The 20,790-nt window shown below is 38.2% G+C and overlaps 3 protein-coding genes across 3 annotated transcripts; 1 reads left to right on the plus strand and 2 right to left on the minus strand.

The window, feature by feature from the left end:
• Positions 1-567: 567 nt before the first annotated feature.
• On the minus strand, positions 568-4,442 carry mrpl24 (mitochondrial ribosomal protein L24). The gene is made up of 6 exons (XM_029443282.1): positions 4,338-4,442; positions 3,904-4,090; positions 2,752-2,847; positions 2,295-2,398; positions 1,449-1,579; positions 568-1,021 (listed from the first exon to the last, which is right to left on the minus strand). The coding sequence occupies exons 2-6, from the start codon at positions 4,084-4,086 to the stop codon at positions 885-887; spliced, it is 651 nt and encodes a 216-aa protein (XP_029299142.1). The 5' UTR covers positions 4,087-4,090; positions 4,338-4,442; the 3' UTR covers positions 568-884.
• A 3,214-nt stretch (positions 4,443-7,656) lies between these two features.
• LOC115015538 (hepatoma-derived growth factor-like) lies at positions 7,657-14,534 on the minus strand. Its single transcript, XM_029442943.1, has 6 exons — positions 14,396-14,534; positions 11,534-11,610; positions 10,712-10,850; positions 9,919-10,077; positions 9,621-9,809; positions 7,657-9,417 (listed from the first exon to the last, which is right to left on the minus strand). Exons 1-6 carry the CDS (start codon positions 14,480-14,482, stop codon positions 9,397-9,399), a joined length of 672 nt encoding a protein of 223 aa, XP_029298803.1. The 5' UTR covers positions 14,483-14,534; the 3' UTR covers positions 7,657-9,396.
• Positions 14,535-14,791: 257 nt separating this feature from the next.
• Positions 14,792-19,738, plus strand: utp23 (UTP23 small subunit processome component). Its single transcript, XM_029442942.1, has 4 exons — positions 14,792-14,906; positions 15,281-15,473; positions 15,566-15,740; positions 18,363-19,738. The coding sequence occupies exons 2-4, from the start codon at positions 15,286-15,288 to the stop codon at positions 18,762-18,764; spliced, it is 765 nt and encodes a 254-aa protein (XP_029298802.1). The 5' UTR covers positions 14,792-14,906; positions 15,281-15,285; the 3' UTR covers positions 18,765-19,738.
• The last annotated feature ends 1,052 nt before the right edge of the window (positions 19,739-20,790 follow it).

A 20,790-nucleotide genomic window follows, 5' to 3' on the forward strand; every position in this document is an offset into this window, starting at 1 on the left:
TGTTTCATTCAAGTTTGATTTTCAGTTTCCTGGTTTGGAAAATGTACTACATTTGATTTTCTCTTCCAAATAACTGCATGTTGTTGCTGCTGATGTATAAAAGCCAAACCTTTTAAGTTTTGGGAAAGAAAATGTTTTATACTTTTGTCGTTTGAGAATAAAATGGAGATAATAAATCGCAGGATTAAGTCGAGTTCAACTGTTTGATATGAGATGGTAAAAAACACAAAAACTAATTTTATACAAAAATTTAAAAAACTATATGCTCTTAAGAATATGCCTGAAACAAAACTCATTGTATTTACTTTTATTTGTTTTCGTCAAATTACTACTGCTCTGATTTTTGTTTTTAAGAAATTGATGTTGGCATTGTAATGTTGGATGGGGTACAGCAGCTTAAATAAAGTTGTTGATACTTATTGTTCCTTCTTCTATGAGAAGTAACTCCTGTAAGGGATCATAACTTAGAGAGCACTAAAAACTAAACAGAAAAGGGGAATATTAAGTTCCTCTTCTGAAATATGGAGTGAACCTCCAGCATACAGAAAAATAAAACTATTACACTAGTTCACTTATGATATTTTTATTCAGATTTACAAAGAAAAATAACATAACTCAATCTCTGATTACCGCTGTAAATAGAGAAGGACTGAAACTGTACCCAGGAAACATTTAAGTAGCAGGTCTGTTCCGACTCCTCGTATTTTAACGAAGCTATCGTTTCCTTGATGAGAAGCATGTCCCACCAGTATTTTACAGTCCATAATCCTTACTCATGTCATCCTCATGTCGTTCTGCTCGACTTCCACCAGAGCATGGTGTCTTCAGAGTCCCTGTGATAACTGGATAGCACAATGTGGCCTGAGTGTCTCTGATTGTTCTGCTCAGTACCAGTAGGACCTTTGGTTCCTTCTGTTCTCCTGGATGCCCATTTTCTCCATGACTTCCTCCTCCAGGGTTTTTAGAGACGGTACGTAAGTTTTTGCTAGAGTGTCAACTGGACTGGTGTCTTTTGGACCGTCTGTAATAGCAAAAACATGCAAATATATATCAAACTTGGAAAACACAAGAATTAAAAAGCATACATTTGAACATCTCTTCGCTCTGACTGAGTGGCTTCAGATGTGTTCGGTGGGAAGACGCGTCTTACAACATTACAACATCTTTCAAGCATACTCCAGACTTTAATGGAGCGCAATTAAGTTAGAAGGTTGTTCAGCATTGGTAAAGGTTTACAATTCCCATGTGTCTTCTAGTTTAGAAAGAAAAGTGTTTCTTCCACTATAAAACAATCAAAGTCCATCACTTACACAACTACTTTTAGAATTCAAGTCTGCGTAGGGTGGAAAGATTCATGTTTTATGTGCCGACTCTTAGCTACACATGGAATAAACTGGTTACTGAAAAACATTCTTCTCCAATAACAGAGAAAAAACAGATTCTCTCACCTTTCCACTGCTCTGGTATGATGCCATCTCGTCGCTGGACAATAGGTTTCGGGATGATTCGACCCGTCCTGATAGACACTCGGACTTTCTCACCCTGCTCTGTGAATTTCCACTCTATATCAGTGGGCTTCCTGGAAGATCAATATCAGCATGTTGTAATTAATCTTTTATGAGGACACAAATACTTCACATTTATCTACAGTAAATAACGCTGGACAATTTTCTTTATGTCCTAAAGTAGTTTAAAGATTGTTATTATATGGCATTGATCCTAATGGTAGTGTAAAGGAAAGACACGCAGGAACTAACAGCACACAACCATTACAGATGATGCACAGTGACGTCATAACAACAATAACATTTGTTTAAATGTGTGTACACAGATTATGTTCTTTGCTTACTTGGCAGTAAAGTTTAATTGTCTCCCTCAGACTGTTTCACAATAAAATGTTAGCATGTATTTTCTCTCCTGCTGGTCATACTTTTGATAACATTTATTCCGAATAACACCAGGAACAAAGTGCTGTGTGCCTTTTCAAGACACGGAAAAGCTTCAAAATTCACAAATATTTATTTTATGTTGTACAACAAAACGTGAAAATCTCTTAAGCTTGTGTTTAACCACAAACCTTTATTCAGGCATCTAATTAAAAACGCATTTTAAAAAGCCATTGACTTCGAAACGAGGGAACCGGAAGTGTAACAATGCTGAACATTTCTGGGTTTTAGGACTCATTCCTCATTTTGAAAGCTAATCTCTGGTTCAGCTATTGTCAACGTCCTGAGGTGTGTGTGCACATGCGTAGCCAACATTTTAATCTGGCAGTGCAGCAAAGTTCACTGTACCTGTCTGCGGGGTCAATGAGGGAAATATCGGTGAGCAGGAGGGGAGCCTCACCAGCAATGTAAATTCCACGGTAATCCTCACTTTTTCCAATATACCTGTAATGCTAAAACAGAAAACAATAGTTCCAACTTTAAAACAAGCAAACGGGTGGTTCAAATGGCTTTTCATGGTGCACTTTGTCATCTTGTTTCACCTTGAGGTTCTACTAGACATCTGTCTCCACCTGGTGGTGTATGACACCGCTACAATAGTCATTAACATGAAAGCTTTACTTTTTGGTAAAAAATTAGATGATTGACAGCCCATCTCTACATCTAATTTTTTTTAATGCATACTGAAGCTTCAGCACTCAAGAACAGCAAGAGACAACTTTTTAATTGTCTCCACAGCACCACCAATTGTACAGCGATACACTGAACAGCTTCCTCTGGGAAACAGATTACAGTAGTTCCTTACCGTGTTCAGGCCCGCTAGTATAACCCAGTTTCTGTGTCTGAAGACTTGGATCACTTTTCCCTGCTTCCCTTTGTCCTTCCCTGCCAGAATCTCCACCTGAGAAACAAAACAAAAGCAGATACTTAAGTCTATGTTGGACGTACATTCTCTAATTACATCTATCAGTTCGTCTGAATGTTTTTTAAGTCTCATACACAAGATTCTCTTGGAGAAATCTCCAAGCATCTGCATGTGGAACAAAAGTTCACAAGTGCGAGTTCTGCTCGAAGACTTTCAGCCGTGAGCTGTTGCAAGTCAGTCACACTGTGGCGAGTGCATCATCCCAGTATTAGGGCAATCCTGCTTTTAATGAATGTATTGGTTGGCTGCATTGCATATTGTATGTTCTGGGTGGGATGACAGATTAATAAGCAGACATGCTTTTTATGACTGGATGTAGCTTTTCATACTTTGTGGTAAAAGTGGCTCTCCTATTGACTTTGTCCTGTCAATGTGGCATCTAAAAACAATAGTGAAGACTACTGATATAGTGCAACACAAAAGTGTTTGAAATGTTCCTTATTTTTTAAATGAAAGTTTACCAAGGTTCCCTGTGGAAAAGGATTTTGTCTGTATTTGACACAGGGGAACGAATAAATAATAAATGATTCAAGATTCAAAGGCTTTGGCAATGAAAATCTTAAGTTCCAGGCTCCTCCAGCAATGCAACATACAACATACTTGAGACAAAATAAAGAAAGTAATGAAATAATGCAATAAAAGAAACGTATCCTTAATCATTTGTGTTTTTCCCACGCTGTACCTTACTTGCACTGAACTGTGACTGTAAAACCAGGGTATTAACCAAACCATGACATTTGTGTACCGCTACACCCCTATTATTTTCTATAGTACTATGTTCTCCTGACCTCTGCATTGTAACTGGTGTCCTGTCCTGTTACCATAGTTCTGAGTTACACACATTTCCAGAACTTTAGACTTCACAATAAGAAGTTACAAAAGTCAGAACTTAAAATTTGACTTGTACTTAACTTACATGAGATTTGATCATCTAAAAACTTGACTTGAAAGCAAAAGGCAAAGAAGTTCTGACATTTGACGAGGACTCGTAATTTGCTCATGAAGACTTTGGACTTGACTTGAGTTACTCACTGTGTCCCCTTTGAGCACGGACCAGTCCTCTGGCGCCATCGGCTGCACAAACACCTTCCTCCTCCTCTTCCCCGGAGGATTCATCTTCTGAGCAGGCATCGTCCACGGTCTGTTGGTGCCGAAGCGGTATTGTTTGGGCAAAACCACCCTGGCTGCCATCGACAGGAAAGCAGTCAGCCTCATTGTGCTACAGGGACAAAATCAAGTGTAATAAATAAATGATCTTACAAAGGTGCCCAGTCTCCCTTGACAACACAATATATGCTAACGTTAGCTTGCAGGGACGCTATCACTGTCGTTGTGTTACAGCTAAACATACGCTACTATGTTTTAAAACTCACTAAAGTCTTAAATAAGACTTCAACCTATCTTGACAAAGCATTATTATAATAAAAACATCGAGTAAAGTATCATAACGTGCAGTTAGATCTTACCCTCTGTTGATGTCAATGTCACATGTAGCTGCACTGCCACTGACACCAACACTATCATCAGCAGGGAGCGCGCGCCTCCTAGTGGAGTGGAGGGTGAGACCCGGCTGTACGCATGCGCAGAAGCAAAAATAATGCATCTGCAGTGTTTTGTTTATTTGTACACATTAACGAACATACAAGATCTTGTAACATACATACACACATACATACATACATACATACATACATACATACATACATACATACATACATACATACATACATACATACATAATATAATATATTACAATATGAATGTTATCCAAAACAAATACATTTAAAAAAAAAAATGAAATTATATTCAAAATGATATATAGAAATGTCTTAATTACGAGGCATAGATAAGACACAAACAAAGAGGAGCATGGACTCAAGGGCCTAAATCAAAAGAAAAGATATTTCCCACCTTATGAATTATTTTGAAATAGATTTATTTGACGTTTGAGGAAATAGGCCATTTAATACATTTAGAATGTGCTTTATCCATAACAGACAAAGAAACTTATAATGCATCTGCCGTTGGAAAGCAGAAATAAGACATTAACTTGAAAGCCACTGAAAGCAAGATGACCTTCGCCGTACTTACGTTGTGTACTTCAGTGTAGTTTATTGGAGTCAAAATTATATAATAGGGATATTTGAAATGAATTGCAGATCCACTGTGATATCTCTCCAAGAAGAACAATTATTTGAAATTGGAGTCAGTTGAACATATTTCAGGATTAAACAAATGTTTTGTCTCAGGTTTCACAAGAGTTTGATTTTGCAAAACACAGCAATTCTTACCTTTAAAAACAAAATGCTGTCCTTACATTGAAGTTACAAAACATTAAGTTACATGTTCCTTCCTCAGAATACATCCACCTTATATCAGCAGAAATTGTATTGATTGTTGGTGTGAAGATCAATGAATCAATGAAATGTTAAGCATAACATTTATCCATAATTTAATAATATCACCCAGGTGAGTAGCATTGCAACATAAATTATACCGCGCCAGAATAAAAGCAGAAAGAAATGCAATTTATTTTCCTATGAGTTCTACTAGGCTACTAGCTTACCATAGTAATGTGTGTGTGAAGGGGTAAAGCTTTGAGTGGTCGGAAGACTAGAAAGGCGTTATATAAATGTATGTATAATATACATTTATAAATACAAATATAAAAGTCCATTTACCATTTAACTCTCCCATTGGTGAGTTTGAATCCCGACTGTGTCATACCCATTTTTGCTATTCTTAGCCATAGACTCTTTTTCTTTCTTCTTCAATGATATAGGTTCTAGTCAGGTCTAGTCTGTTTTTTTGTGGTTGTTGTCAAAAAAAAAAAAAATGATTTGTTCTGTTTTTGAATGAGAGTTGTGTTTGTTTATAAGGCCCTGTCACACATATCCGTATGACATAAACGTGTGCTGGCGCATACGAACGTTTGTCAGAGTCCAAATACGTCCAACTTTTCATTAGATCGGATCGGAAAAGTGAACATATACAGATACACATGTCTAACCTATTGATAGAGTATCACTTACTAATACAAAATGTATCAGACGAATACCAACAAATGCATAAGATATACAAAATATCGGCAACGCGCTGGTGTACGTTGATATAAGGTAAGGTATAAGTAGTATTCAGTTAAGAGCTCACTGTGTTACGCTGGGGTGCGTTGTTGAACGCTGATGTTTTGAGCATGTTCAAAATTACCGGACGTACCCGACGTGTGCTTCATAAGATATGCAGACATTACGTCACGTTAGACATACGTGAATACGGAATACGTACGTGAATACTTACCTACGGAAATACAGTACGTGAATACTTACCTACGTAAATATAGTACGTAATACCTACGTGAATACGTTAGAGGAACGTTAGATATAGGCTACGTCGGCTAACGGTGAATCCTACAGCCAACTTATTGATGATGAGTGGATACCCTATTCCTACCCTATGTTAAGATGATGCCTGACGACGGAGTAACTTATTAAACGTGTTTCTACAGTACAGCTAGCGTTCAGCATGTTAGCCGTTCTCCAGCATCAGCATGACGTGAACCAGATGGCACTTTTCCAGCTCCGTTGGCCAGACGCTCTGATATGTTTTAAATATGTAAGTGATACGCTATAAATGTTTGACATATGTATAATAATTTGTTATGTATAAGTCAGCTACAACACCGCTGTGGAAAAGTTGGACGTATTTGGACTCTGACAAATTTTGAGCTACTTTTCATATACGCCGGATATGGTGACAGGGCCTTTAGATTGTTTGAAGATGTTTTTTGTAAATATAATTAAAACAATTCTGTCACTTGCAACATTTTGACCACATGTTTAAGATGTCATAGTATATTTTAAATATAAAAACAGATTATTTTATAACAATTGTAATGTATACCTTTTCCAAATACTTTTATAGCTATACAATTACAGAAAAACTAAAAGTATCCAAACAATTAAATGTTATAATTATGTATTACCATTTTTTCCCCTTTACTGTTTGTATTAAAATATACTTTAATCAACAAAAAAGCTAATTTGCAATTTAATTGTGAAATCCCATTTAAATTTTATGATATCTTGAGGGAGATCATTTATCACTAGAGTATCTTCATCTGTCAAATCTGGCTGGTTGGCACTTAGTTCATGTTGGGAGCACCCACGGAGGCAGATGAAATGTGTTATTACAAGCTGTACTGTTACTGTGACAGGGCTGAGAGATATTTATAGCACCCTGATACCACGAGACAAGAGGCTGCAGCTTCTGAAAACCTGCAGTCCAACATGTCGGCACTCTGGAGCAGCCATTGATCTAATGAACTGGCTGTGCCAAAAGCACAAGTTGGAAAACTGGATTTAAAATATTAGGTCTCCACCCAAACAACATTGTTATAATGGATATACTCAACAGCCCATGACAAATTGAAAGCCGTCAGGACATTTTACATAACACCAAAACTAGTTCAGCTATCGCAGCCTAAAAGGTGCCGTCGTTAGTTTCATACATTTGTAACAAAGTGAAATTATTGATTAGGTCTGAAAATAACAGTAGAATTTCCCCTGCTGTGCGAGCAAAATATTCAACAGAATACATGGTTGAGGAGGCATGAGTCAAGAGGATGAGTTAAAAAAATTATTTAAAAAAGTAAGTGCAGACAATCCTGTTGGTGAAGCAGATCTCAATGACTAATACCCGATTGCTTTAGGTGCTTTCCAGACTGAGGAAGTGGATCATCTTCAATAAACAAGTAAGATTTGCTGAATATAAACACGACAAAAACAATTTTTTTTGTAATCAACATGTTTATTAAATGGACTGGCAACTACAACAGTAAACTAAGCAGCAGATTAAGATGAATGAAGCTTCCAAAATGAAAAGAGAAAGCTTAACCAAGAATTACACCGTAATGCCAAATTATACCCGTGAGACTCCAGCGGGCCACTTTGACCATATTATCGTTGAAAATCAGTGGTATGTTATAGGTGGCCAATTTAGGCAAAGCAGTCAAGGTTATTTTCACTTTTAAACGCTGAGATTCCCCTTTAGGTTAATTATTGGATCCATGTTGCCAAATACAGGCAAGAACACTAAAGCGATGACAATGACATCCAAGTAACACGGTGAGCAGGTCCAGCATTACAAAAACACTTGAACCTTTAAAATTACCTTAAGTGGAATATAACAAACACCACACCTTGAACATGTTGTCGAAACAAATATTGAAATAAAACACATCTTTAAAACATCACAACTTCGTTTCACAGCCAACATAATAAGACCATTGAAGTAAAACAGACTCATATTCCAGGTGAGAGGGTTGGAAAACAAAGTTTTACAAATGGTTTCATTCTTCATTTTAATTTCTTTTTAAAGAAAAATGACAATTTGTGTAGATCATATGTTGGCATTACCAATGTCAGCAATACATTTGAAAAAGAAACATATTTGGTACAACCAATTACTGAATGCAATTAGGCGTTCTTCTGGATTACATCTCCAGTATAAAGCAATGACAGCATTAACGTGAGCTTAATAAGAACTTGTAATAACATGAAATTTAAAGTTTGCCACATAATTTCTCCAGAAAAAGTTGCGTGAAAAAACTTTTACCCCCCGACTAACGCCGCAGTTCAAGCTCCAAAGTTTCCAGACTGAGCTCTGACAACATTCAGGAATGTCTTTCTGCTTTCAATAACAAACATTCAATCAGCTGAAGGAAGTTACAGAGGGCTTTACAAAGTGTGTGTTTTAATCCTACAATAGTTCTTCTCAAATGGGCTTGACATATTCAATCGGGTGGAATTAATCAGTTCAATTTGGTCACCTGCAATGAAGCATTCACTACACCAAAGCAACAAAACCTGGGTTGCATTAAAACATCATACAGTGAACTAGACAATGATTAATGGGGTACCGGGAAAAGAAAACTAATTCTGAAAGTGCAACTCATCCTGTATCCAATGACTGAATATATGATTAAGATGAGGTTGATAAGCTAGGTGAGACAAACGGAAGTAAAACATTTAGTTTATGAAAGCTGAGAGCATGGGTGGAAATTTGTTCTTATTCCTGTACAATATCTACGTTTTAAAACAATCAAATATGAGTTTTTATCTTTTTTGTGGTTGAAATATTCTCCTTTTATTATATTCAGTGTTTATTCCTTCTAAACTAAAAAAAAAAAAATGTTTTTGACACCTAGCATTCAGTCTTTGTAATTATGTAATTGCACTTAGAAATAAAAAATATATACACACCAAAATCCCATTTATAAATGAGCCTTAAAGTGCTCAGTTCAATTATTTGAAACCAGATTAGCAAACTTTTTTGTTTCTGGGATATATGATATCCCAAAAATGGCAAATGAGGATTTGTTTGTCTCTCAATACAAACACTAAAGTTTTTTTAAATGCTCCTATTCATTAAACAGATGAAATCTGGCATCCTGCAGGTAATCGTGTTGATGCTTAAATCCCAGAGAAAAGCATCAAAGGTTCTTGGTTTTTCTTCTGAGAGTTGACGTTAAGCGCTGTCCGTCACAGGCTGCAGGAGAGCGATTAGAGCAATCATTACATGTAGTGTCTCTGACATGCAACATGCATTTACAATTTCATCTTTTTGAATGGTCTTTAGGTATCGATACTTAACATTACTGCAGAATATTTTTTAAATCATGGTGTTATCCCAAAACCTGCAAAAACAACCACAATGCCCACATTGAGTCCTCATGATTCCATGCGTCTCACCTTAGCTGCTGTTAACTTGTCTCCTGCTGGAGCGTTTTCCTGGGCCTCTGCTTTTGACTCGCTCTGTGAGGAGGGAGCCGTTGCCTTGGGTCCAGCCACATCGTTGAGCTTGGCCTCCCCTTTAGACTTGTTGCGGTCTACTTTAAGATCACCTTCTGCCTCTGTATCCTTCGGCCGCTTGGGTGATGCCTAACAAAAAAGGTTTGGGGACGTGTGAGAAAGATATAAAGCTCAACTGTGAACGGATTATAAAAGCTCTCCACTTGGACTGTGTACGACTGATGGACTCAAAGCTCACCTCTGTGGACTCCTCTGCTTTTCGTTTATTTCCTCCCCTCTCGTTCTTCTCGTCGATGACCAGGGCCCCTTCATCCTCATCACTGCTGCCCTCGGCATCCACTTTCTCCAAACTCCCTGTATCCCCGGCTCCTTCTGACGCGTTATCCTTCTTCGATGACTACAGGCAGACATTGAAATAATAGTGGGGGGAAAATAAGGAAACAGTCTGGAAATGGACCCACAAAGAGTGCAAACCAAAGTCTGAATGTTGTCTTGAATAAGTAAACAGTGCAGTTCTCTTACAATATTTAATGGGGGGGGGGGGGGTTGAATGTAATTTGTGCAGAAACTGATTTCACCCGGTTCATACAGACATGAGGATTTTTGTGAAAAAATCTTGTTTTTGCTGGTCAAACAAGAAACTTTCATCACACTCTCAATGTGTTATTGGTGGCATTGTAGAAAAACATCAACATTAATTTCTTTCTTTAGTTTGAATCTCTTTCCAAAACAAGGCAACAGTGAAAATATCACCCTCTATAATCGATGCCGTTTTCAGGAACCGGTAGGTTTCCTATAGTTTCACCTTTGTGGGTCAATGGGGTGTGTGACGAGGCAGTCAGACACATTATGCCACAGAGTTCTTTCATTTATTACAGGTAACTCCGACATCATAATTCGCCCTGTTTACTTGACCTCCTTCAGCAACCAAAATGACCAAGACTTGACATGACACAGGGAACAAACATAATGTAGATTACTCACAGTACACTCGCATTCGGCCTCTATCATAAAGAAACAACAACACACACCTCGTTGGCTTCATGCTTGACAGTGGGGTTGTTCTCGATCTCCCAGAGTCCCTCAGCGAAGCCTTTCCGCTTGTTTGCTTTTCCAAACTTCTCCTTATTTTCATCGTACGGGCACAAATCCTTGGCCCCCAGGAAGGCCCTGTGTGTGGTCAAACATACCACGATGAGTTTTCTAAATGCGTACTCCATATCAATTTCAAATGTATAATTGGCAGATATGGTGTCATGCCAGTTAGTTTACGATTTGGAGAAATGACAACACGCTGTACCAATTACTATATACAGTATTTTAGTGATAAATAATTTGTCAAATGTTACTTATAATACTAATATACTGATGACTTTGCTATTGATAAGAGCCTTAAACAGTACTGGGGATACATAAATGCAAATTGCATCAGACTTGAACAGGTCTTGTGTTAAAACACACATTATGATTGATCGTTTCAGGGACAATGAATATTCACCGGGAACTTTAAGGGAACTCTGAAGATGTCAAAACGTAATGGAAATCTGGCCAGCTTGAGAGAACTTATCATGGACAAAAGTGCATGTCTCTGTATCTGAGATATTTTGTTGTTGACATTAATTTGGATTACATATTGTACATTACAGCACATGATTGTAATGCACCTAAATGGACACAGAAACACAGATAAGAAATGAGTCGTCAGTAGTATTTTCAGGTATTACTGGTATTTCAAAAAAAAAAAAAAAAAAAAAGGCAGAAATAAGTGAATGAAGTCTAAATTCTTAATGTCTCTGGCATAATTGTGGCTCCACTTAGAGTAAGACTTGACAACATTAACACACATTACTCACGTCTCATGTGTCCCAAAAAAGAACACCTGGTACTTGTTTGAGGGGGACTTCACGGCTCCTTCAGGCAACTCATCAATCTGTGAATAAATAAATAAAAAACAAAACAGCATTTGTTTGGAGCAGCAGCCTCAGCGGACGAAGACAAAGAAGTCTTTCGCAGGAGTCTACGTGGGAGGATAAGTGGGGAGCAAAGCCAACATTTAACTAAGTATCTCGTTCTGCTTGCTCTTCCCGCTCATTATTGAAATATGTGTATATTTTCCATTCCATGTTCATGCGTCTTGTCGTATATACTACAGGCTCAACACCTGGTCACAGGGGGCTGTGGAACTACCGGTCAGCTACTGGCAAGACTGAGTTCATCTCGGGCGACGCCTCCCAGCAATCACTTGACTTCCTCGCTCTTACTGAGACATGGAGCACACCAGATAACACTTTCACCCCTGCTGCTCTCTCCACAGCCCACTCACCCAGACCCACTGGCAGACGAGGCGGCACTGGTCTACCGATCTCCCCAAATGGAGTTTTTCTCTCTACCCATTGCCACACTTCACTCCTTCGTCTTCCGAATGTCTTGCCGTCGCTGTAACTTATCCGGTGCAATTAAACATTGTTGCTCTCTACCGTCCTCCGGGTGAGTTTTTGGAGGAACTGGACGTTCTCCTATCTAACATCCCTGAAATGGCCTTCCGCTTGTACTTCTTGGTGCCTTTAACATCAAGTCAGAGAATTCAACTGACTTACTATGCTCCTTTGCTCTCCAACGGTCTCCTTCAACTCACAAAGCTGGCAACCACCTCAACCTCCAGAAACTGCTCTACCTCCAACCTCTCTGTAACCCCACTTCACATCTCTGATCACTTTTTCATATCCTACTCTCTTCCCCTCTCCCAATCTGACGAACAGAACTCCCCTATTAATGTACCTGTACGCCGTAACCTTCGCTCCCTCTCTACCTCCTCTCTTGCCTCAGCTGTCCTCTCAGCTGTCCTCTCAGCCCTTCCTTCACCCGACTCCTTTTCACTAATGCTTTCCAACTCTGCTACAGACACTCTCCTCTCTACTCTGTCCCCTCCCCTCACAGCAGGTCCACCAGTCCCCTCCAGCTCCCTGGTAGGATGACAGAACCATCCTACAGGCAGCTGAAAGAAAGCATGACGAGCCATCAATCTATCCTCTTCCTCCATTTCTGAAGCAAAAATCCTCCTTCTCCAACCCCAAACAACTCTTCACTATCTTCTTTCTTTGCATCCCCATAGTTATTTTCACTAATTGTAAGTTGCTTTGGAGTCAGCTAAATTAAATGTAATAAGGAACACAGCTTTTACAGAAAGAAAGCTGAAAAATCCATGCAACTCTTTAGATGGGAAAAGGATGCAAATACTGACGTGGAAAACACAGCCAGACATGTTGCAAGTTTAAAAACTACATTTTGAAAAAGGTATTCACAGGAACATATGTTTATAGCTATCATTTTTTATAAAAGTTTCAGTTCATTGAAATGCCAAATCAGCAGCTATGCAAGCCATTTTTTATGTCCACGCTGAACTTTATCATTTTTAATTGAAGTTGAATCTGTTTATCTGCCAATATTTATTTGTGGTTTTAAAAGCGCACAGCTAGACACAGAGGTACAGGAAGGCATGGCATCCGTTTTCAAACTGCCATATAGGCAGTTTTGGCAGTCTCAGATAGGGCCAGTGTCAGGATAGGTGGGGCAGGACCTGTAACCTTCTGACAAGGGGCCGTGCTGATAAGACTGAGAAAAAGGAGGGGAGACTCACCAATCAAAATTGACACCAACTTAACTTTTTAAAATAATAATACATTATCATTTGTTTTTATTTAGTGCACTTTTAATAAACCAATAGATACTTTTTGTATGGGTTGTTCAATCATTCAAACGGAGGAAAGATTGCTAATGTTACATCAAAAACAGAAACACTGACTGAAACTGCAATCCACTGTTTACTTTTGAACTCTACAGACTGTTAGGTTGGGGTTTATCAGTTATGGTTTTGGCTGTAATGTAGCATCAAGTGCAACATTGTTTTAGTTATTTAGTATATGCAGAACATTACTTAGTGAGGCTGCGTTTGAGAGGGAAAGTAACCTAGTTAAAAGTCATATTTTCTCTCATACTGAATGATTATGAAACACTGACTGCAATGTTGAGCTGCTGTGTTTATAGACCTTGTCGACATTACGTTATGGTCTGTTTTTATTAGCCTGGACCAATTGTAATGTTGTCGCAACAAGTGTGGGCAGACAAGCATGTTTACAAAGTATCAAAGCATATGCCTACACAAGCAGCCATGCGTAGTCTGTAATGCAACAGTTATTAAGGAAAACAACCTCAAACTTATTTAGCATGTAACATAAGTTACAGAGTGGATTCGTGTCAGTGTCCTCAGATAGCCCAACGTTAAGAAAACGTTTGCTACTAGACAGACGTTGTGTATGACATGACCGCTAACTTGTAGCTAACTGCTAATTTTAACGGTTAGCTTTAAGTAAACATAGGCTAACAGGCCCCCTGAGAGACGAAAGCGGCACATGGAAATCAACGTTGGTGGTAGAGAGCAGCTAGCAACAACATTCATATTTATTTAAACGAGCAATGATGTCTGTTTACACGATGACTCACCCCAAAGCAATTTGCAACTGCCTACAGTTGGCTAGCTGTGTGTGGATGATGGGCAACGTTAGCTAACACGGCCGAGCTAAGCTAACTCATGGTAGCTAACTAACGTTACAGTTAGGCCTCGCAGGTAAACAAGAGATAGTAGCAGGTAGTCAGAAGGACTGAAATTAACATTAAAGCTTAAGATGGCAACAAGACATTTAACGTCGGGTACTTACCCTCGCAGGCCAGTGTGGATACCCCTTCATTTTAGCAAATACAAGATCTCCAGGTTTGTATTCCTTTTGCCTGTTGGACCTCGGCATCTTTCTTGCAGAAATGGCTTGCAATGTCAGATATATCGATCAAAACACAGTAGTTGTAATGTGGTACAGTGTCCGGGTTAGTCAACACCTGCTGCAAATGAGTCTAGCGTCGATTTGTCATTCAAATTAACCAGGCGCGGAAAACTGGAGCGAAGACGCGGCGGACGACTTCTTTTGCGGATTCTTGGACTGACAAACCACGGCCGGTGATAACGACAACGTTCTGGTTTGTATTAGAATAACGTTACAAATGTTACGGTTACACGCTTTAAGTATGTGGTTTTAACGTTATCCCACAATCCACAATGGCTCGTCCCTTGGACTGTTTGAAATTGAAACCCGCTTTCCAATTTGCAGACGCGCCCCCAGTACCTGATGAAGATGCACAGTTAGCGCCCCTGTCGACCAAAACCTCATACTGAAGGTATATTTCTCATGTAAAAAAAAAACCACTATTCATTTTGGGAACGCAAGCAATACAAACTTTAGGGTAAATACATTTAGGGTAATAATAGGCTATTTTAATTATTTAAATAAATTCTAACTTCAGATAAACGACCAAGTTAATTTGAACGGCCGACCGGAATCATCCTCGTATATCTTGTTTCCGCCCGGAGTAATAAGAAACACGCACCACAAGCGTGTTGTGTACACTAGAAATCTCCATGCTTAAGTATCCGATAATGATTGGATTTTTTTTTGGATGAAAAACATCCATAACACGAGTCAATGTAACCGGAAGAATTATCTGCGACTTAAATAACAACAATTAGCAATTCTTCTGACTTCACCCATCAGCCATCATGGGCCTCAAGCGACAGAAACAAGCCAAGAAAACCATTAGTTTCTACAAATACAACTTCAGCGTCAGGGAACCTTTTCAGATCCTCATCGATGGGACTTTTTGTCAGGCTGCTTTGAAGAACAAGATTCAGATCAAAGAGCAAATGCCCAAATACCTGATGGGAGAGATACAGCTGTGTACTACAAAGTGAGTAGATTTACTTACTTGCCACATGTATGTGCAGGTTAAATGTAAATGTCTTAGCTTATATCCCCCATTATTTACTCCTTTATTCTCAGCTGTGCACTGAAAGAACTGGAGACTCTGGGAAAAGAACTGTATGGAGCCAAAATCATCCTGCAGAGGTTTCAGTCGAGGAGATGTGCACATCTTAAGGACCCTGTCCCGGCTTCGGAGTGTCTGCTATCCATGCTGGGGGAGACAAACCCACACCACTACTTTGTTGCTACACAGGTAAATACAATTATATCCTATATACACAGACACACATCGAGAGGGAAAAGGAAATGAGAAACAACAATGTTTTTATGTTGTTGTTGGAAAACAGAATAAACTTTATTCGTATTATTATTATTATTATTATTATTATTATTATTATTATTATTATTATTATTATTATTTATACAGCTGAAAAGTGAACATGGAACTATTATGTACAGACAAGTAGGTAGAAATAAATTGGTGTAGAAATAAATACATGGGTTCATATTCTCAACATGAACTCCATATAGAATAATTGATTGACACATTAGTTTTCACTCAGGACTGGCAGAGGGTGCTGCTGGTTATGGGTCTTGTCATGTGGAAGCGCTCTGGACTTCCTCAAATAGTGGAAGCAAATTAAATATCTTTTAACCAGGTTCGAATAATGTATATACTCCTTGAGAAATGCTTAATTTTCAACTTATTCTGGCGTTTTATCTACACAATCACTTGTAAAATCACAAATGTAAACCGAAAATCTTTTAATATTTGAAATGATACAATCCCGTCTTCATATTTGTTTGTTGTCTCCTGGCGTCTAACACCAGATGCGTGCCGGAGCTAGCTACAGTATATCTCAAAAGTGAGTACACCCTTTAGATTTTTGCAAATATTCTGTTATATCCTTTCAGGGGATAACATTATCCTACTGAAACTTTGATATAACTTAAAGTAGTCAGTGTGCTGCTTGAATAACAGTATAGATTTATTGTCCTTTGAAAATTACTCAGTACACAGCTGTTAATGTCTAAACAGCTGGCAACAAAAGTGAGTACACCCCATAGTGAACATGTCCTAATTGTGCCCAATGATGTTGTTTTCCCGCCCTGGTGTCATGTGACTCGTTAGTGTTACAAGGATTCAGGTGTAAATGATAAACAGGGCTGTTAAATTTGGTGTTTTGGGCACAATTCTCTCTGAATGCTGGACAACATGGCACCTCATGGCAAGGAACTCTCTGAGCGGCTGAAAAAAAGGATTATTGCGCTTCACAAAGATGGCCTTGGCTATAAGAAGATTGCCAACACCATGAAAATGAGTTGCAGCACAGTGGCTAAGATCATACAGCGGTTTTCCAGGACAGGTTCCACTCGGAACAGGCCTCGCCAGGGTCGACCAAAGAAGTTGAGTCCACGTGCTCAGCGTCATATCCAGAGGTTGGTTTCCAAAAATAGACGTGCGAGTGCTTCCAGCATTGCTGCAGAGGTTGCAGAAGTGGGATGTCAGCCTGTCAGTGCCCAGACCATACGCCGCACACTGCATCAAATTGGTTTGTATGGCCGTCGCTCCAGACAGAAGCCCCTTCTGAAACCGATGCATAAGAAAGCCCGCAAACAGTTTGCTGAAGACAATGAATCCAAGAACATGAGTTACTGGAACCATGTCCTGTGGTCTGATGAGACCAAAATAAACCTGTTTGGGTCAGATGGTGTCCGGCGTGTGTGGCGGCACCCTGGTGAGGAGTACCAAGACAAATGTGTTTTGCCTACAGTCAAGCATGGTGGTGGCAGCATCATGGTCTGGGGCTGCATGAGTGCTGCCGGCACTGGGGAGCTGCATTTCATTGAGGGACACATGAATTCCAATATATACTGTGACATCCTGCAGCAGAGCATGATCCCCTCTCTTCGGAAACTGGGCCGTAGGGCAGTTTTCCAACATGATAATGACCCTAAACACACCTCCAAGATGACAACGGCCTTGCTGAAGAAGCTGAAGGTTAAGGTGATGGACTGGCCAAGTATGTCTCCAGACCTAAACCCAATTGAGCACATGTGGGGCATCCTCAAGAGGAAGGTGGAGGAGTGCAAGGTGTCCAACATCCGTGCGCTCCGTGATGTCGTCGTGGAGGAGTGGAAGAAGATTCCAGAAGCAACCTGTGCAGCTCTGGTGAATTCCATGCCCAGGAGGGTTAAAGCAGTGCTAGATAACAATGGTGGTCACACAAAATATTGACACTTTGGGCACAATTTAGACATGTTCACTATGGGGTGTACTCACTTTTGTTGCCAGCTGTTTAGACATTAACAGCTGTGTACTGAGTAATTTTCAAAGGACAATAAATCTATACTGTTATTCAAGCAGCACACTGACTACTTTAAGTTATATCAAAGTTTCAGTAGGATAATGTTATCCCCTGAAAGGATATAACAGAATATTTGCAAAAATCTAAAGGGTGTATTCACTTTTGAGATATACTGTATGTATTAAAAAGTCAGGATCACAACATACAATCAAAGTTGATATGAACAAATGGTAAAATAAATGAAGTGACAATATATATTGATTTCTGTGGGTATAAAGGAATTATGTAAACTTTATTTTTCGCAATTCTATTTATAGTCATAATTTAAATGTGATGATAATGGGTCAAGAGCCTGGAATTTTTTTTATACTTTTGAACTTAAAAAACGTTGTACGAACACTAAGTAAAGGAATTGAAATATAATAATTTGGGTTAGTCAAAGTAGAGAAGTTCCTCAGGACAAATTAAATCAGGACTAAATGAGTACTATTTATATAACTGGGAAGTAGCTAACATGTATTATACAAATGTACTGTATTTGGTGTATCTGTGTGTGTGCTCTCAAGGACCACACAGTAACGGCAGGCGTGAAGAAGATCCCAGGCGTTCCACTGCTCTACATCATACTCAACACCATCGTGCTGGACAAGCCCTGTCAGAAGTCCCTCGACCACGTCCAGGCCGTCCAGCTGGGAGAGCTGGTCAGCCCGTCCCAGCAGCAGAGCATCCGCAGCCTGAAAGAGGAGCAGGGCATCGCCCAGAAGGACGGAGAGAGGCGGGGGAAGAAGAGAAAGAGGAAACAGAGCCACCCTAACCCTCTGAGCTGCCTGAAGAAGAAGAAGAAGAAAGGTGGGCCGACACCGCCGAAGAAGATGGAGCAGGGGGAGAACAAGAAAAGAATTAGAAACAAGAAACGAAAGACGGAGGGAGGAGACAACATGTCCACTCATGCCATTACACATACATAGTGCTGCAGGAAGACAGAGACTTCAGCCATTTTGTTTCTGGCATAAATATTATTTGATAATGTCCCTAATCCTAATCTAAAATACTTACAATATGTTCTGTTCTTCCAATGTTACAGCATAGAATAAATTAGTTTATCACACAAAATAACATTTTTAAATACTGCTCATGGTATTTGTTTTTACTATATAAAAAAAATGTTGCAACAGTTTCCGAGACTCGCAGGCATAAGACTGAAACTGTTCAGAAACATAGCAATATTTTTGAGATCGTGAAGATTTGTCTTGGCTTTTATACAAAATAAAAAAGCAGCTTTACAGGCACATAGTTTAGAATACAAGATGCACTCAGACATTACATGATATACAGTTTATATGGAAGTAGACATAAAAAACAATGCTTTTAGCCATCTTTGCAGAAGCACATGAAGTGTGGTCACAATGATTTTATGGTCTGCTTTCGTTTTTGATGTTTGCTCAATTTAATTTGTAACATTTTCTCGTACGATGAGTTTAGAATCCAAACGACAACGTTTATAACAAATATCCATTTAGACTTCATGATTGTGTTATCAATCTTTAGATTAAAAAAATGTATTACAAAAATGAACTTAATTCTCTTGATATATATCTATTACATCAATAAATGAATGTTGAACAAGTATCTACTTGAGAAGTTATCCGTTGCTGCATGTCACCCAGTTGTAACTAAATGATGATTCATATATACAAGGGACACTGGATAAATTGAATCTGTCACAAACTTCAAGTCTTTTAAGAATAAAAGAGCAACACGGTAATAAAAAATGGTTCCTGAAGCAATTCCACTCTAATAAAATATTTTGGGACTGGTTGAAACTGAAGCTCTTTTTTTTGTTCCAAGCTTAGTCCCAGAGCCATAATACATACTAATTATATACAGTGTGTACTATATACTACATTTTTATAGTATAGTTTTTGCAGTTTATTACAAGAAATCACCATAAAAATGATGTCTGAATTAAACTGTAGCTTTTGAATGCTACTGTCAATTAAACTTATTAAAAGAGACAGCAAAATGCTTGTCCAAATAATGTAATGTAATAAATAAATACAGTACCAGTCAAAAGTTTGGACACACCTTCTCATTACCGATAGATAGATAAATATATAATATATATATATATATATATATAGATATATATATATATATATATATATATAATATATATATATATATATTATATATATATATATATATATATATTATATTATATATATATATATTATATTATATATATTATATATATATATATATATATATATATATATATTCTATATATTATATATATATTATATATATTATATATATTCTATATATATTATATATATTATATATATTATATATATATTATATATATTATATATATTATATATATATTATATATATATATATATATAAGTGTTCCTGGAGCAGTTTTACCAGCATTCACAATTAGCTTGAACTTTTTCCAGTCATGAGCGTCTCCTCTATTTCCCTTGTGCATTACCTTGTAGGACACCAGGATGCCACAGCAGTATTAATATGTAGTTTGGCTTTGGGACACAACTATAGTTTTGTGCAAACAGTCGATGCAAGCAACACATTTGCAAAAATAAAAACTTGTAGTTTGTTATGCTTGAAGTGCTACACTATATTTGTACCGTGATTAATTGCTGGTTGAGTTTCACTACCGTAGTAACTGTTTGAATCTGCTCTTGCTGACTGGATATAGTGCATGCTCTTTTCGGCTAATGTCAGTGTACATGAGAACTTTTTTACTGCAGTGTTGGGGTAGAAGAGTCTCCAAGTAACGTGGTTGGTTAAGTTATCACTCCCACTGTAAACATATCTTAAAACAGACTCATTTTAACTCATGTACCATGCCAGTGCAACACAACAGCTCATTTAAGTTAGTGACAACTGCTTGAAAAAAACAAAACAATGAGTAGAAAGCAACTCCAAACAACTTACTAAATAATTAGCTTAATAGTCTTAATAATAAAATAT

Source organism: Cottoperca gobio, chromosome 11 (assembly GCF_900634415.1).
Source record: "Cottoperca gobio chromosome 11, fCotGob3.1, whole genome shotgun sequence".
In the NCBI taxonomy this organism is placed as follows: Eukaryota; Metazoa; Chordata; class Actinopteri; order Perciformes; family Bovichtidae; genus Cottoperca; species Cottoperca gobio.

Coding starts and splice junctions, on each gene's coding strand:
- LOC115015538 (XM_029442943.1), bottom strand. CDS start 14,482: ATGCCGAGGTCCAACAGGCAAAAGGAATACAAACCTGGAGATCTTGTA. Junction 11,611..14,395: donor ATCCACACTGGCCTGCGAGG/GTAAGTACCCGA, acceptor ATTTATTCACAG/ATTGATGAGTTGCCTGAAGG. Junction 10,078..10,711: donor TCAAGCATGAAGCCAACGAG/GTGTGTGTTGTT, acceptor GTCTGCCTGTAG/TCATCGAAGAAGGATAACGC.
- mrpl24 (XM_029443282.1), bottom strand. CDS start 4,086: ATGAGGCTGACTGCTTTCCTGTCGATGGCAGCCAGGGTGGTTTTGCCC. Junction 2,848..3,903: donor CCGTGCTCAAAGGGGACACA/GTGAGTAACTCA, acceptor TTTGTTTCTCAG/GTGGAGATTCTGGCAGGGAA. Junction 1,580..2,294: donor CTCATTGACCCCGCAGACAG/GTACAGTGAACT, acceptor TTGATCTTCCAG/GAAGCCCACTGATATAGAGT.
- utp23 (XM_029442942.1), top strand. CDS start 15,286: ATGGGCCTCAAGCGACAGAAACAAGCCAAGAAAACCATTAGTTTCTAC. Junction 15,474..15,565: donor ATACAGCTGTGTACTACAAA/GTGAGTAGATTT, acceptor CTTTATTCTCAG/CTGTGCACTGAAAGAACTGG. Junction 15,741..18,362: donor ACTACTTTGTTGCTACACAG/GTAAATACAATT, acceptor TGTGCTCTCAAG/GACCACACAGTAACGGCAGG.